The following is a 17401-nucleotide window of genomic DNA, read 5'->3' on the forward strand; positions in this document are numbered from 1 at the left end:
CCCCACATGATCATGCAGTCGGTGAATCGTGCGTTCTTGTCGAGCCGGCGGTGCGATTCATCGCGCTTTCTCGCTCGCACCTGAAGCCGACCGGAGCGACACCGACTAGCATGCATGTGTTGAGTGGCGGCAACGCAGACAGGCGCGGCCGCCGGAGCCCCGGCGTTCGGTGGAGATCGACAGCAGCGCCGCTCGTCGGTGACTATCCTCAGTTTCGGGCAAGATGGGCGCACCTCGCCGGGCAGTAGCTTAGTCTCTACCTACAAGACAACACACACACTAAATGTTTCCTATAGTAACAATTAACCAATTGTACATTAATCTTATTTAAGGGAAACACGGAGGGGAGAGAGAGAGAGAGAGAGAGAGAGAGAGAGAGAAAGACATTTACAACACTTCGTATTACACGCTCTACACGCAAGCTCTATTTTTATAATAACGCGCCGTTTAAATTAAAAGTAGTGTGTGCTCACCCCGCGAGGCAACGCGGTACGCGGTGTGTAATTTGTACGACCGTTGAAAGAGGAGAGAGAAGTGAGAGCCAATTGCTCCGTTCTATCGCGAGAGGGATAGAGAAGTGCTACGCGAGAGAAACATCGTACGGAAAAGTCGAGGAAAAACGATAACGAGAGAAGTAGACGGGAGGAAGAGCAGAGAATATTAGGGAAAGAGGAGCGGCCGTTGTGTGGTATGTGAGTGTGTGTGTGTGTATGTGTGCGTGTGTGTATTCGCCATCGTATGTACGTGTATGTTCTACAAACTACTACGACAGCTAGTAGTTAGCGGTGATCATCGCGAAATATAACGGCCAAAATAACGAGTGACGACAACAACAGCGACAGCGACGTCAACGTCGGCGTCGGGAGTGATCGAGACGCGTGGGGAACGCTCCGAGGGTTTTCTTCCCTACGGGAACGGAGCTACGAGGGGAGAAACGCGAGGATCATCTCGCCGATCTTCGACGATTTCGTGCCGACGCCGTCTCCGCTTGGCGACAGTGGCGGCCAGGCAACAGAATCAGCAACAGCAGTGCGCCTGAAACGAGTAAGCGGCCGATAACGGCGGCGGCGCGGCGCGGCGCGGCGCGGCGCGGCGCGGCACGGCGCGGCGCGACTCCGTTCTACACTCGGTGCAGGTTTACGGGCGTTCGCGGCGCCGTTAGTCTCCGTTCTCCGACGCGGTGCGGTGTGGTGCGGTGTGGCGCAACGGCGTGCGCTTTTTCTCTCTTCTTTTCTCTTTCTTTTCCTCTCCGGGAAAACCCTCGTCGGGTATGTGCAATGCGTATGTGTGTACATGCATTCATTCGTTCGATTGATATGTGTATAGAATAACGAGGAAAATTGACAGTGACGACGACGACGATGATGATGACGATGATGACGACGATGATAACGACGATGACGACGACGCTGCCGCCGCCGCTGCGTTGAGCGACGAAAAAAGGTGTGCAAGTGAGACGAAAGTATACCGACCGGTGGCCGGTACATGCTGTGCGGCTATTTAAAAGCACTAAAAGTGTGGTAATTGGTGAAAAGTGCCCTCCACACGACCACGACACACCCTCTTGACATCCGTCGCTCGCATCGCCATCGGCTCGGCAGCGGCCTCTCTTTTTCTTTCTTTCTCTATCCTCTTCCTTCTCTTTCTTCGTGTCTTCCCTTTCTCTCTCTGTCGTCTCGTTTCATTCCATCTCGCTTCTTCTTTCGCACACTTACAGAATCGCCAACGTACGTACTATATCTTTCTCTCTCTCTCTCTCCCTCCTTCTATCCCTCCCCTCTCCTGCATTCTTCCTCGTCTCTAACCGTGCACACGTTGCTCTTTCTCCCAAAGGTGCTCTTCGCTTTCTTTCTTCCATCTTCCGTCTTTGTCTATTCGATGGCGCAAAGTGATTTATCATCACGACGGATTTCGTGATGACGAAGACAGTGACGACAACGACGGCGACGGCGACTTTGGCCCGTTAAAACTATAGGTACAGTACAGTACGGTACAATCAGTCCCTACCCCTCTCTACCCCCTCCTGCGCCGCCATTGGGCCATCCCTCGTCGTTGCACGCCGAGCAGCAGCAGCAGCAGCAGCAGCAGCGTCTCGCCCGGTATTCTTACACTACATCGCCGGCCTCACACACGTACCCTTTCCTCGGGGTTCTTCGTCTTTCTTTCTTTTTCTACTCTTCGCTTTACTCCGGTTTCCACCGACCGATCGAGAGAGTGCACGAATTCGCGTTTAGTGATCTGTGCGTGCGTACGTGTCGCGTGTGTCGTATCGTATCGTATCGTGCCGTGCCGTGCCGTGCCGTGCCGTGCTGTGCTGTGCTGTGCTGTGCCGAGTCGTGTGTCGTGTCGTGCGAAAGCGCGCTACAGCGTGTGGTTTTCTCTGTTCAGTTGTCCCATCAGTACCGCCGGTGAGCGAGGAAACTCATCGCGCGGTGTTGCGGTGCGGCAAGTGACGACGTCGTCGGCCGCGAAGCGGACGAGGACGTACGAAGGAACGACGAGGAAGCGCCGACGAACGAGAAGAGGAGGAGGAGGAAGAGGAGGTGGAAGAAGCGGCGGCTGTGCGGGAGGTAAAAGAGGCGGCGGAAGGAGGAAGAGGAGGTGAAGGAACCAGAGTGGCGGCGCGAAAGCGACCGGCGACGACGGCTGACGGTGGTTTTTAGGCTGCGCAGCGTCGCGCCGGTGTATTTTGTTATTGTTATCATCGCGGCCGTAGCTGTACCGTCCATCGACGACGGGCGACGTGACGGATTCCTCTACTTACTACAGCACCAGCCACATCGGAATCGCGACCATGTCCGTGAGAATGGAAAACGTGGCCGCGCGAAAGATCAATTATAAAATGATGGTGAGTACATTATCTGCGACACACACACACACACACCATATCATATCATATCATATCATATACACACATACATATGCATTATACGCTCGTCTCTTTATTTCTGTCTCTCTCGCTCTCTCCTTCCCGATTCTCTCGGCCGATCGACGGCGACAGCGGGTGCGCAGTGCGCATGCAACTCGCCGCTTACTTCGCGCAGCTCTGTCGTGCGCGCGAGCGCGTGCTAACGTGGCGTGCGAGACGACGACGAGTTCTCGACGCCGTGTTCGCGCTTTGTCTCTCCCTCGCCTCTTTCGTCCTCTCTCTTTCTCTCTCCCCTTTTTCATAGTTTTCGCGTCGTATCTCACAGTTTGCGGGGAATTGTCTCTCTATCGCGGTAATTTTTTTTTCTCTCTCTCTCTCTCTCTCTCCGAGGGATCTGAAACAGCTTTCATTCTGAAAAGACCGTTTCTTCTTGAAACAACTTCGCGATTCTGGGAAAATTGCCAAATCCGCGTGTACGCACATTTGTCCGCACATAAATTCTCTTGCTATCTGAATCTCTGCCCTCCAAGGGATGCGATAAACGATTTACTGCCCGATTACCTTGGCACTCGCTTCTCTACATACATACACACATGCACACATTACAACTAGAATGCCTATCCATTGAGAATCTGCTATATACAAGGTGGAATATCGAATCTCGGAAAATCGAATTCGAGTTTTTCGCTTGACAGATGATGATCTGCCGCTGGATGACTATCCGCATCTTAACTCTCCCCAAATAAATACCCTTTCCAGATTGTTAAAGCATGCTACATCGCTGCTAAAGGAACACATCTAACCTAACCTATTCTCTCTCTTTCTCTTTCTTTTCCTCTCGTCCCGTTTCTTCCCACGGCATGCCTTCCCAAAGTCGCGTTTCCGCACACCGCCTGCTCTCATATCTCCATCAGGAAGACCATCGGGCAACGCACGCGCGCACGCGCGCGTAGTCGCGGAAAAGCTATGGTGAGTTTTAATCATGGGGGCGGTCGACGGAGGACGGCTTGCGGAACCGCCGGCGTAGTTTGACAGTTTGCCGCGGGGCGTCTGGTGGCTGCCCCACCCAGTCGTCTCTTTCTCTCTCTCTCTCTCTCTCTCTCTCTCTCTCTCTCTCTCTCTCTCTCTCTCTCCCTCTCCCGCCTAGCCCGTCCATTCGTTCGTCCGTCCGTCCATCTGTCCGTTCGTCCATCCGTCCGTCCGTGTCTCTTTCGACCGTCTCGCTATGCATGTCGTAACCTTCCCCCCCGTTGCCCCATGCTATCGCAGCTTTGCGTTTTCTCTTTTTTTCTCTACCACGCGCTCCTCTTTCGCTCTCGCAAACGTCTCGATCCGTTCCGAGCCTCTTTCGGGCCACGTATTTTCCTTTCCCCCCTCCCCCAATTCTGCGTGTTAATACGATTCTATAAACTCGGCGGATATCGGTATGTTCGTTGAGATATCACATTCCGAGGATTTTTCCTTGTCTCGTAGTAACGCCATATAAGATATAAATCTATTTCGAGATAAATGAGTCTAATATTTGTATTGTGCTATATCAAGATTACGCCAGAGCCCGTTTAAAATTCGATCCTATTATTTTCTTTTTAAGAGGAGATTGTAAGAAAATTCTCTTTTTTTTTTTTTTAGACTACATTCCAAAACGTCCATATTGGAGAAAAATTTTGTTCGTTGATTGTTTCAGAACTTTACAAACTTCTTAATTGAATCCTTATTCATCATCGAAGACTCATCGAATAAAATTTTTCTCGGGAAAGGAGATTTTGGAATGAAGTCTTGGAAAATATTTTCCAAGTGTTCCATTTACAAAGTGGCGTGATGCAATTTTTAAGTTGTACCACCGGCGAACGCGTCGTTATTATCAACAATCTGTTACCGATATATAAACGAGAGGTCGACGTCAAAGTTGCGGAATTGGCAACGTAAGGTACAAGTTGTGGTATCTCAAAAATGCAACGTGTACGGCACTCGTGGCAAGGTGATTTCGAAGTGAGCGTTAGAGCGAACTCGAGCGAGAAACAGAGCGGGGGTCGAAAAAGATGTCTGGAAAGGCATGCGTCTCGCTAGACGCGAGAGTAGGAATTCGGTGACGGATAGTACGTGTTGCAAGTTGCAACGGCGTTCTCTCGGTTGTACAGCTTGCTAATTTTAGCTCGGAACCTGAGAAGCCGAAATGCTAGAAATTCGATGGGCAGTCCGCTATTCCCGTTCCAAGGGACGGGAAATCCTTGTGACCTGTAACTATGTATTTCCTCGGAAACTCCGAAGCCGAGCCCAAAAATTTTGGGAAAGTCACCGAAATACTCGGCCAGTCTAAAAAAAACTAAAATTCTCAAAAGAGCCCGTAAATATTTATAAACTTGTGTGAAACTTCCAACTACTTTGAGGCTCCTTTTAATTTGTTTATATTAACGATCTTTATCTCTCCTCGAGGAATTTTATTTCGTGTTCCAACGTTATTTATAGCTGCGCGCTATTGCACATTTTAATAGCAGTCGGCATATTGTGGAAACAACACGCGAGTTCATTGTCGGCTTACCCCTCTTACTCAGTGCATCGTCATTGGTTTACCCCTCGCTTGACACGAGGCCGTCGCCATCATCGTCGTAGTCATCGTTATCGTCATCGTCGTCGTCGTCGTCGTTGGAGAGGTTATCGCGTGCGCGATGAACGAGTTCAAGCGACTTCGTCGTGATCATTGCCGTGAGGAGTCATCGTACAAAACAGCTGTTCATCTCTCGCAACGAGCTCTGTCCCGATTTAGATTTTTTTTTCATGCACACGGTTCCTACCGCGGTGCGATAAAAATGCGATAAAAAAAAAATTGGTCGACTCATATACCGGGTGGTCTTATCATCCGATCTTATCATTGTGTTTTTAAAGCGACTGGCAGGTAAGAGGTCTAGTTGAATGCGCGCAGCTAGACATTATCAGAATCTGTCTTATAATATAAATGACGATCTGTGTTTAATCTGATATAAAAATAATTTTACGGGAATTAAAAATAACATAGACATTCATTAGCTTAATCGTGAAGCTGTGATAATCTCGAATTAATCTCTTGTGAGAAACACTAAAAACGCCCTCTGCCGAGTAATTAAATCTTTTCGTATCTCGCTCGCTCGTAATTGGCTTTAGTCGCGCGTTAATTGCGGCAAGATAATACGCGATGCTTAATGAGCATCGCATCGTATCGCGTCGCGTCGCATCGCATCGCATCGCATCGCATCGCATCGTATCGTATCGGACATGCACCTTGCACTTTGTATCGCGTGTATTTTATATGTGCATGTGTGAATGTACGAGTTTAAAGGGCTTCGTGATGCAAGAACTAATTCAATCTTGCTTGTCTCTTTTTTTTTTTAATTCGTGAATTTCGAGAACGATCGAACTATTTAACAATGAAAGAATATCACCGGCGTAAAAACATGGCCTCGTTTAAAAAACTTTGTCAGTGAGCTTTATCATCAGGTCGTATACGAAAAAAAGAAGAATGTTATTGTGAATGCACTTTCTTGCAGTTTCTTTGAATTCACGCCAGTCGATTGTCATCGGAATCACGTTGAGGTTCGAAGAATCAACCCGATAAAATCGGTCGTGCATCGCATACTCGCATAAAATTTCTGTCTTTTTTTTTTTTTTATCGTTTTTTGAAGCAGATACTATGCCACTTTGTTTGCGTCCTTATCTAAGGCGCTGATAATACAATCGCACTTTGGCTAAATAAGCGAGATAAAGAGAAAGCAAATGCGTGTGGATTTCCTTTGAAAGTCGCCTAACGACGAGTTAATATCTTTTCGAACTTTCAACATAACATTAACGACACCGTGTTCAATTTTCCGATATTATCTGAACTTATCGCGCTTACCGTCACTTGATATTTTTTATCGCATTTCCAATACGTGATAACGATAAATAACAATTACGTACAACAATAAAAGATAATAGTTGAAGCATTGCTCGCAAAGAGAATTTTTCTATACAAACTAATACGTGCATGGAAAGAACGGTTTTGTTCGAGTGTAAAGTCTAGAGTAAAAATTTAACCAGATATAAATCTGAAGATAATTTTGTTGGGATATCAAAATTATTATATAGAAGTTTAAAACACATGGTGATAATGCTGTAAAAAATTCTTGATATTCTAGCAACCAATTTGAATGTCTTTTCTTGATTTTCGTGTAATCAAAGTTTTATCTTAATTTTTGAAACAAGCTTAGATTGAATTTTTTCAGTACTTTATCACAAATTTACATTTACCCCCTCCCCCCCCCCCATTGTTATCCCTTTTCTCTCTTGTGCACAATTTGGAAAGATTGTACGCTTTTTCGATTTCGCCGAGAATTTCGTTCGGTTACGCGAGATTTCCTGGTCGAATTGCAAATCGAGCACATTGGAGAATCATCGTTTGTTATCATCGTTGACTTAAACTCACGTATACGAATGCGCTTGGCGCGATTGATCCAAGCGCGCTGAAACTCACGACTTCGCTTTGCCGTGAATTTTTTTTTTGGTCGGACTGCATAATCAGCGCCGATGATGAACGATGGAACTGCGAACGATGAAGGGATAATCAAAAGGATGGTAGCCATCTTTTCGCACTTTAAACTCCGTTCGTCAAATATATTTAATCAAGAATCTCAAGGAGTGATTCGTCGAGCCAACGACAGGTCGATGCGCTATTTTAATCGCCATTGTGTGTATCACGTTCGATTGCACTTTGCAATCCGAAGTAGCGAGATAGAAAGCGATATTGATTATCTACGTTACGTGCGTGAAATATAAAATAACACATCGAGAGGACACATCGAGTTTATTCTTTAAGGAAAAGTTAATTTTATATAAATACGAAGTAGTATCTCATTTTCTGCGTTAAAAAAAGAGAATTTAAAAAAAAAATACTTATTGTTAAAATTATTATATTATTATTTTTTGAAGCAATTTTCTTTGATTATATACGAGATTCTCGGAAGTGCATTCCTTGCAACTGTAACTTAGAGTCTTATATGTTTCATAATAGCTGATGAATCAATTATTTCATAACTATAGAAGATAGGTGTTGGGATATAAGGGACTCTAATACATCCTCGTTGTTTTGTAGGAAATGTCTACGATATAAAATATTTTCTACGAATAATTTATTTTTAAGAAAGAATTCATAGAATTTTGATAAATTTCCGTTTTAAGAAAAGAGAGAAAATCTAAGACGAGTTGTCCGTATCTTTTCTGTCGTAAAACTTTATTAATGTCGAGAATATTTAACATTTTGATATTATAATGTTTTTAACAACATCAATATTTATTCTTTTGATAGACATCGTAGACATTTCTTATTTTAGTTTTACATTTTGCTTATATTTCTTACAGTAATTAATAATGAAATAGTTATTTTCTTAACGTTTATACAGGTAACGACTAAAATAGACTTCAGACTCAGGTGTTCAAGTTGTTGACAGTTACGATGCATTCTAGTCATTGCACCGAGTGAACGACTCGGCGCGCACCGCAAAACTTCTCTTTTTCTCTTCGTTTTTGCGGCGTACCAAAGTTTTTGCTGTGGGCACTGGAGCGAAAACAAAACCGAAGCCGTACTCCGGTTATCCGAGTGTCGCGACTTAGCATTGCCTATCTATTCCCTTTTAGCCTTTTCTACTTCACCCTGCCTTCGTTACTTCATATCGAAGGCATTAAATTAATTTGTCAATTTTAATTTCTCTATATATTAAATATGGAAAATAATAATATAGAGTAAAGTAATAAATATCGCGAGAGTTCTCTACCATTTAATCATAATTTCGATGTTAACCATTCAATTACACGTAACAGACTGAATTAATTAACGAGTTAAAGCATCGATCGGCATTCAAACAAATGTGTCGATATTTCAAAAATATTTAATATTTAATACGAATGTTATTGTAAGAGTAAGAGTGCAGATAATAAGCGAAGGATCGAGCTAGCGTTTCGGCATATTTTCCGAGCGAATCGTGTTCCCCAGAAAGGGAAGTCCTGTCGACGCCGCGGGATATCGCGAACCGCATTAGTGTCATTATCGCGCCCCACCCTTTTGCTTTCATTTTGCACCCCACCGCGTTCGACCGTCTGGGGATTATTTCGAGACCGGAAGACGCGCGAAAACGAGATTAACGAGATCGAAGAGGGATTTCCGGCAGAAAGAGGTGGAGGGCTCGTCCTTTCGGCATCGCGTCGGCCGCCGCGGTTAATCGATATCATCCTTGCTGCGCCTATTCTCCACCCTGCCGCACCCCCTTACCGCTCTGACGCAACTCCCTGAATGTCCGCCCTTTTCCGCATCGTGGGCGATATCTTACGCGAATCGAGAAAACGCCTATCGAGAGTATCTCCAAGCTCTGAGACCATCCTTTCAGAGTTTCTAGGACATGAAAGATTTCTCGTGCTGCGATCTATTGATTCGTGACACGCGTCGGAGATGGAGAGTTCTTGGAAAAATATGCGCAATTATGCATAATGAAGATTAAGTGGTGAACAAGGGAAAATTGTTTATTCAGAAACAAAGTAGCACATTTCTTTTTTTCGAGGCTATTTTTCAAGAGTCGTCACTTTGAAAAAAATTGAAAAATTAATGTAAAAGATGTTGGTCTCACATAAATCTCAAAAATGGTTTTCCTTTGCGAAAAATGTTTACATAATTGAGTCATCCGATGAAAGATTCATTGTCGTATGTACATAAAAAAAAAACGAGTGCGAGAATAATCTGGGAGAGATGCAATTTTTTGCAAGAGATGCAAAAGTGTACCCGGGGTTTCACGATACCGACCGAATTTAATCCGTCATGGGTATTGATTTTTTTTTACCGTTTTCCATACATGTGATACGCGTGAAATACGAGCTTCCGTGCAACCTCGCGACGCAAACTGAACCTTGAAATCCGCGCAAACGTGAACACCTTTATCGTTTCTACCTGCATACTTGGGCGGCCTCGGCGCCTCGTTTCTCCTCCTCGATGGTCGCCATTCACGAAGTTTACCGGCCGGCGGCACGCGGTGCACAACGGTACCCGATGACGACGCCGGTCGCCGGTGTCAAGGTCGTCCGTCTGTCCATCCGATACGCCATGGCCTTTCTAACGTATTGTCGTCGCTAGAACTCGTGAAGAAAATCGAAGCCCCCCCCCCGGCTACGGATAAGACATAGAGCGCGAGATTTCACCCGATTTTAGAGAACAAGGACATTTCATTTATTTGACATGATAACTATGACAATCCGGGGGATTATATTATTTGTATCCAAGTGTTATTTATTCCCTTCGAGACATTATTCGTAATATGATTGAAATTGCTTGAAATTTCTGCGGTCTTTCGAAAAAGTTACGGAACTGTCTCGGTTTGAAAAGATTTCTCGGTTTCTCTCGTTGTCGCGATCGAGGCGGAACGATCTAGGTCTGGGATTAAAGAGAGAGAGAGAGAGAGAGAGAGAGAGAGAGGGAGAGGGAGAGGGAGAGGGAGAGGGAGAGGGAGAGGGGCCACTGGCCTAGATACACGTAGTCAAGGTTCCGTCGTCTGCTTGCCTGTATGGTGTACATCTTCGTTACATCATCGTCTAATACGAGATATTTTTTACCATACTGAATAGGGTGAAACTTACTTATAGAAGGGAAAAAGAGTATTCTGTCCGATTGTGCAAGAATATTTCGCGTCCTTCCTCTGTTTCGATCAATTAATTATGCTATACGTTTTTAGGATACCGATTATTCAATATTATTCACAAAAAAAATACATATTCTCAATTATGATGATAATCTCTTATTAATACAGAATCAATGATGATTTTCTACTTACGTAAGAACATTGTATAAATTAACACTTGTTTATCTCATTAATATCTTGTACATATATCGAAGCTTTTCTAAACAGAGATTATCTTCTATAATTAACGAAATAAAGAATTAAAATAATTACCTGTAAATCAAATAAACGTTTTATTTTTGTTATCGTTCTCACACTGCAAAGTGCACATCCAAAACCTAAAGATATTCGCGACGTATTAATTGAGTTATCACGCTCACCTCATTGCACTAATAAAATTAGATTGTGCGAGCTAATAAATACGCATAGTCGCAACACGTTGCAATTCATGTAAATTGCAATTCTTGCAATAACGCAAGACAAATTTATTTTTTAAGATTATATTTGTATCGGAGCTGATTTCATATGTGTGCATTTATTATTTTTTTATACATTGAAATGTTATAATTGGATATTGATATACAAGTTTTGTTTTATTATTCGTATTTCTAACGTAGACATTTTATTTGCATTGCTTATTAATTATGATCGTTAATGAAAAATTTTATACAAGGGAAACATTTTCCAGTTGATGAAGTAATATTTTTCCTCTGGCAAATGAATGTATTCACAATAGTGAATTAACAAAATGAAAAGAATTTAAAACACTGATATCTGTTAGGGAAAAATAAATTCAAATTAAAAACTTATATATAATTAAATTAGAATAGCAAATCGAAATTAGATAAAATAAGACGTAATAAATAGTTTAATATGAACGAAATAATGCAGAAATTATAAGTGATTGAAAACCATATTTATAATCATAACGACAGGGATATTATAAGAGGGATATTATAAGAATAATCGATCAGATGACAAAATCGAATGTGGCATCATGTTTTGTACCTACAAATTTGGGATTTACTTATTTCAGGTCAGTTAGTGAGAAAATAGATACGATTGATGATGACAGAAGTGATGATTGTATTATTAAAGTAATATGACAGTCAGGCTTACAAACTGACGTCATGGGGATCGTATAGGGATTTGTATACTTTGCACAAAAGAGCAGTTCATTAGCCTTTGTGATTTTCCGGAATTGCTTGGGATGTTATTTTGTTTCATCAAACAAAAACCGAAGAAGATTTACACAGATTGTTTTAAGAAATTTATTACACCAGAGAGATATTTACTAATTCCAAGAGTTAATTAATAGATTCAAAATTGATTAATATTATATGCTGTATTATTTACATTAATTAAATAAGACGAAATAATATAAATCAATTTAATATTACAGCTAAATAATTTTCTTTTTAAATTTTTACTTAAACATTACAAAACTTTGTAATTAAGTTGTATACAAATTCCATTAAAATCTTGAAAAATAATTGAGCTTTTAAAGTATAATTTTTGCAAAAACTTTCTTAATAACTTATTATTCAGATAGCGTTGATGCTTTGACATTTTATTAAAAAAAAAAAAAAGTTCTGAATCATCATCAGGTTGTTTCTCATTAGAATTAAGATCACGAATTGTGCGATACGTTCGTGCATGAATCTTGGAAAACTTGAATTGTGTTTATGAAATTCTTTAATCATCTTCAGTATATTTATAGTATTTATTTACGTTTAGTATCCTCGATATATCATTGAAATTCGAACTCGTAATCACGTCGGTTTGACTTTGGGTCTCGCAAAATCGGCAAAAGCCGGCGTTATAATACCAATATATCTCTCGCCAGCATTGTCCCCTGTGCGCTATAAGGAGACGGAAGCATGCGACGTCGGCTAATAATATCCGCCGCCAGCCTAAACTCGGATAAAGGGTGTCAAATCCGAGACGCCCAGGCAGTCAGCCAGTCACGTTTCTGTTTGTTTCCTTTTTTCCTTTCTTAAGGCGAGAACTTTTCTTAAACTTCTTAGAAAGGTATTCCTTTGAGAGATCCATATGTAGACGGGTACATATTAATCCTTAGTCGCGTAAAATTTAACAATAAAATCGCTAATATTAATATTCATCATCAAAGTCTTTTACAATGTTGAGAGATTCTGTTAGCCGATATCACACTATTCTAATATATAATTTTTGACGTGCACTAACAATCATTATTTAAAAAAAAAAAAAAAAAAAAACTTTTTTTGTCTCTCTGGAATTTGTCTTTACCAATCAATAAAATGAATTTGAAATAGCGTAGATTCCGATAATAGTTTATCACTCGTTTATTACGACAGACAGCCACTAATGGAGAGAATTATCGCTGCAAGAATGATTAGAGCGTTTAATTATTGGTCGATGTCGTCCTTATCTGTCATCCTTATCGATCGATCGATCAATCACTCAATGAATCGATCAATCAATCGGCGACGCTCGCTCTCATCGATGTCGCATCCGCTTGCATCGCGCGTCGTGTTATGCATCGTCCTTCCGCGAGCCACATACATGCGACCAATGCAGCGGCCGCACGCGCACTCACGCCACCGCTCACGTAGATGCTACGTGCCGTTCGGGAAACGCGGGTAACGCGCATAGCTTTCCTTCCCGTGGCGATGCACGCCGCCGCCGCCGCTCCTCGGCGACGGATGCACCGGCGCGGCGACGGCGCGCCGCGCCGCGCCGTGGCACTCTCGCTCGACTTGATTACGAGCCTCGGCGCGCCTCGCCGCCTTCCTCGAGGACTCGACGGACTTTCGTACGTGTCCGTACGTGTGCAAACGGCGCGGCGGTGAATTACAGCCATTTACGAGAGCGTCTGACGCGTGAGACGCAGCCCACTTTTGCCGCCTTAACCATTGGAAAATTAACTTCGTCGACTGCGAAACTGTCGAATTATCTACGTCGGCTAAAATCGGATGCGGTGAAATCACGTTGAGTTTATAATTCGAGTCGGTCTTATCTTCGTCGACACGAATAGATTTTTATCTTTTGTTTTTCTCTCAAATTAAGGAGGAGAATCAGCTCGTTGATCGCAGATTAAATTCCTCGATCGTTTAATATATTCTAGCGTGAGTAAAATTCTAGCTTTCGCGCGCGCTCTTGTTCTCTCTCTCTCTCTCTCTCTCTCTCTCTCTCTCTCTCTCTCTCTCTCGTCTCATTTATTCAGGAAAATTACTCCCGAATGAAACGCGTTGACCATAAAACGCGGAGCAATTTCTGCAACTGCATCGCTCGCACATCTGCCTGCTTACCTGTCTCTGCGTGCGCGAAAGAGTTCCTTCTCGCTCGCCGTATGCACGCGCGAGTGCGCGCATACCACGCATACCGTTTCTTCACCTTGAAAGAATACGCGCGACCACGACACACTGGGTGTCCGAGATGCTCTTGCGATGCATACAAGATTAATCTTCTCATTAGGGACGATACTACCGGCATTCTGTAGAAAAAAAATTACGAATAATCGCGAATAATACATTCTAAACTCTGTCTAAACTCTGACGGACGTTTACGCCGATAATTGATAGTTGAAATATTGAAATTATACGCGTGACATTATTAAAATTGAATTAAAAAAATATGTATCTTTACCTAAAAATAAAATCTAGATAATAAAAATCGCTGGTTATGAATACGCACGTTATATTTTTTAATTTAAGATTATTAATAATTTAATCTAATTTTCTCAAAAAAATAATTGAGAAATGCCTGTGGCAAAGTAGTGAGTAGTCACACAACACAGATAATTTCGACTTGTGCGATGTGATCACATTTGTGCATTTATGTTATAAATCTTTGAGAAGTTTAAGCCTGCTGCGTTCGTTAGTGCCGCGTAATGCAGAAATTTCTCTCAAAGATAACAGTAAAAGAAGACCGAAAACGCGCGGATTCCGGGACATCGCGGGCGCATGTCCGCCCGCTAATAGAGCGTGACACGTCCGAGAACAGACGAGAGATCGTACGTACACTAAGGTATATTTCTCCGGTATATGTGGCGCACGCATCCTGGATCCATCCTTCTCGTCATCCTTAGAAAAAAGCGCGAGATATATGCTCGCGTGGTGCGCGTCCAATTAGAGGTACGATAATGCGCGCCTGATATGATAAACGCTGCATTCGCTTGTTTCTCATATCTATGACACGGTATGGACGATGCATTATAAAATGAAAGAGATACGATAAAACGGCCTGCGATTTAGTGCGAGATGCCTAATCGCTCGGTCTCTTATCCAGGACATTCTGACATACCTCGACATGCTGCTGGGGACGAGTGCGAGGAAGAGCAGAGTCAAAATAGGCAGTCCGAACTTGCTGTAATACGTGTACAATTGTCGTACGTAAGCAATTGGTTACAAAGAAAAAAAAAATTGATTTATTTTGAGGTAATAAAAATAATTTTCACCACGCGATTGAATACCGACGCATTAGAATACCGAGAAAAGTGCCAGGAGTATCGCGCGAGGATGATAAGGCAAGCTCGGAAAAGAGACGAGGACGAAAGAGCGGGCGGATAGAATTCGCGTTACAATGATGATCGCGGGACAGATGTGGTGAGCAGGAAGTAACATCCGGTCGTCGGTCGGGTCGATCGGTTGGGCGGTCGGATCTCTCTCCTTCTCTCTGTAGCCGAATCACGGCACCACTGTGCATTTCGCCATCGTCAAGGGCCGCGTCATACCGTGTGACTGTCGATGTGGTATTACCCACGACCGAATCATCCTGCCGATACGTCTGATTTGGTATCGCCCTACCGATGCGTCACTAGTTATATCTATCTAACTATCCACAGGGTGTCCCTCGTAGAGCGCACTTTGGACCGTGGATGTTTCATCCGATCTGCGAGGCGATCTCTTTCTTTCTCCGCGGAAGAAATATTCGGCGCTTCCGAGCGACGAATTCGACGCGGAGTCGGTTCGAGGAGCGGAGCCTTTGGAGAGAAATGTAAATGAAGCGACAAACTCACATCTTCTTCCTCGGTTACCTTTAGTGGTCGCTTCGGTGGAGGGTTCTTTCAGGTTCAGCCGAAGATATGTAATGTCGAAAAATGGGAAAGTTGCGCGACGTGTGACGACGCCGATAGATATGCAATCGATACAGAATGTGAATTTTGAATGCTATTGGAAAGGTAGATCGCGATGAACTATCGCGGGAATGAAGGATTCGAAGACGAAGAAGCTGTCGAGGTAGAGACCGACCGACCGACCGACCGACGTTCTTTCTCGTTATCAGAGAGGCGTGACCGCGCGAGGTCACTGATAAACGATAACGGGGGGTGGGGATCTCTCTCTCTCTCTTTCTCTCTCCTTTTCTCTCTTCTTATCGGCGTGCACGGCCGACGTACGGGAAACTACGGAGCCGGCGGAACGCGATCGCTTTCTAAAATAGTACGTCGTTTCGCTCGAGAAAATCGATAGAGACCGACGCAGAATCGTTGCATCGATATCAAAGGTCCGGTCGCTGCAATCACGACGGATTATGTCAGGAACGAAAAATTAAATTTTTTTCTCTTAATTATATTTACGAATTATAAATTTTAAATTCTTTTCTTTTATCTTATTTTTTTTTTTATTTCGAATCTATATTTAAATCATTAAAAGATAAATTATATTTTTACCCAAGCACTTTGTTCGTTCAAAGGAGAAGTTTGAAGAAATTCGACAAATTACATTTACACTTGAGTACTTTTCTAGCAGTTTTGAATGAATATTAGGCATTTTTATTACGTAATGTATTTTTTATTTTATTACCAACAAATACATAATATGTATACACGTGTTTACATGTGCGTTTACTGAACTATTGTTAACGAATTGGTCGTTAACACAAGAGCAGCGATAATTGTTTTGGGAATCGAAGATGTCTTTCTTTATTCCCAAGAGACAGATCGACGTGATTAACGATGACCGATCGACTCATTGCAAGATAAGAGCGTATCATCGTCCAACTGTTGAACCTCAAACCAGAAAATTCACCGATAAGCGGTACACTTTACATCCTTAACAAATCATTTTAAACGGTATCGTCTTCAAGGCTGATAATATACATACTACATTTATCTTTTCTTTTTTTACCATCTTTAGAATTTTGTTAAACGAATTTTTACTTTGTTACCTATTCCGAAAATAACTCTCAGGATATTTTGATATATAATCAACGAATATAAATATTTTCAAAGTTGTCAAAACAACTTACACTTTTACTTGAAACAAGAGCGAAAAAATGGTTCCGTTCAATTGAAATCTTTAGATCTTATCAATTTTCTATAATTATTCCATATGTCCTTCTTACAAAGTCCGCTATAAAAAGCCATATGTGTTTATTGAAAATAATAAAAGGACAAAACGAGGAAACTCTCATTCAAGCAAGATTTTCTTTCTGATTTCCAGAATACGAATGGACCGAGGCCGACGTACGTGGGCGCCAACAACGGTAACGCGGGTGGCGCCGGCGGTGGCGGCGGCGGCGGCGGAGGTGGCGGCGGCGGTAGCGGCGGCGGCGGCGCCGCTAATGCAGGCGGCGTCGGCGTGGGACCTGCGGCCAGCGCGGGGGGCGGCGGTGGCGGCGGTGGCGGTGGCGGTGGCGGTGGCCACGGATTGAAGGGCAACACGGGTGGTGGACCACGCGGTGGTAATCCGGTGCAGTATCGCGCGAGCGGTGGCGGCGGTGGCGGAGGCGGCGCGGCCGCCTGGAGCACGGCGCCGTCTCCACGCGGCCGCGGCCGCGGCAGCGGCAGCGGCGGCCGGGTATCCGCCTTACACGCGCTATCCGAGCGCGGCGGCGGCGGCAGCGGCGGCCGCCGCGGTCGGCGGTGGTCCTCAGCAGTTGCCAG

General features: G+C 43.5%; 1 protein-coding gene and 1 long non-coding RNA gene across 2 annotated transcripts in view; one reads left to right on the forward strand and one right to left on the reverse strand.

Moving 5' to 3' along the window:
* The first annotated feature begins 230 nt into the window (after nucleotides 1-230).
* Nucleotides 231-17401, forward strand: part of shep (RNA binding motif single stranded interacting protein alan shepard) — a 33184-nt gene continuing 16013 nt past the window's right edge. Inside the window, 4 exon segments of the mRNA XM_089083034.1 lie at nucleotides 231-1044; nucleotides 2389-2848; nucleotides 16959-17276; nucleotides 17278-17401. Coding sequence (XP_088939160.1) covers nucleotides 2795-2848; nucleotides 16959-17276; nucleotides 17278-17401 — 496 coding nt within the window. The 5' untranslated portion in view covers nucleotides 231-1044; nucleotides 2389-2794.
* Nucleotides 14922-15766, reverse strand: LOC148934989 (uncharacterized). Its single transcript, XR_016140811.1, has 2 exons — nucleotides 15554-15766; nucleotides 14922-15499 (listed from the first exon to the last, which is right to left on the reverse strand). It is a non-coding gene; the product is annotated as an uncharacterized LOC148934989 (long non-coding RNA).

The sequence above is a fragment of the Pogonomyrmex barbatus genome, unplaced genomic scaffold, assembly GCF_055798465.1.
Source record: "Pogonomyrmex barbatus isolate J1 unplaced genomic scaffold, ASM5579846v1 scaffold7, whole genome shotgun sequence".
NCBI lineage: Eukaryota > Metazoa > Arthropoda > Insecta > Hymenoptera > Formicidae > Pogonomyrmex > Pogonomyrmex barbatus.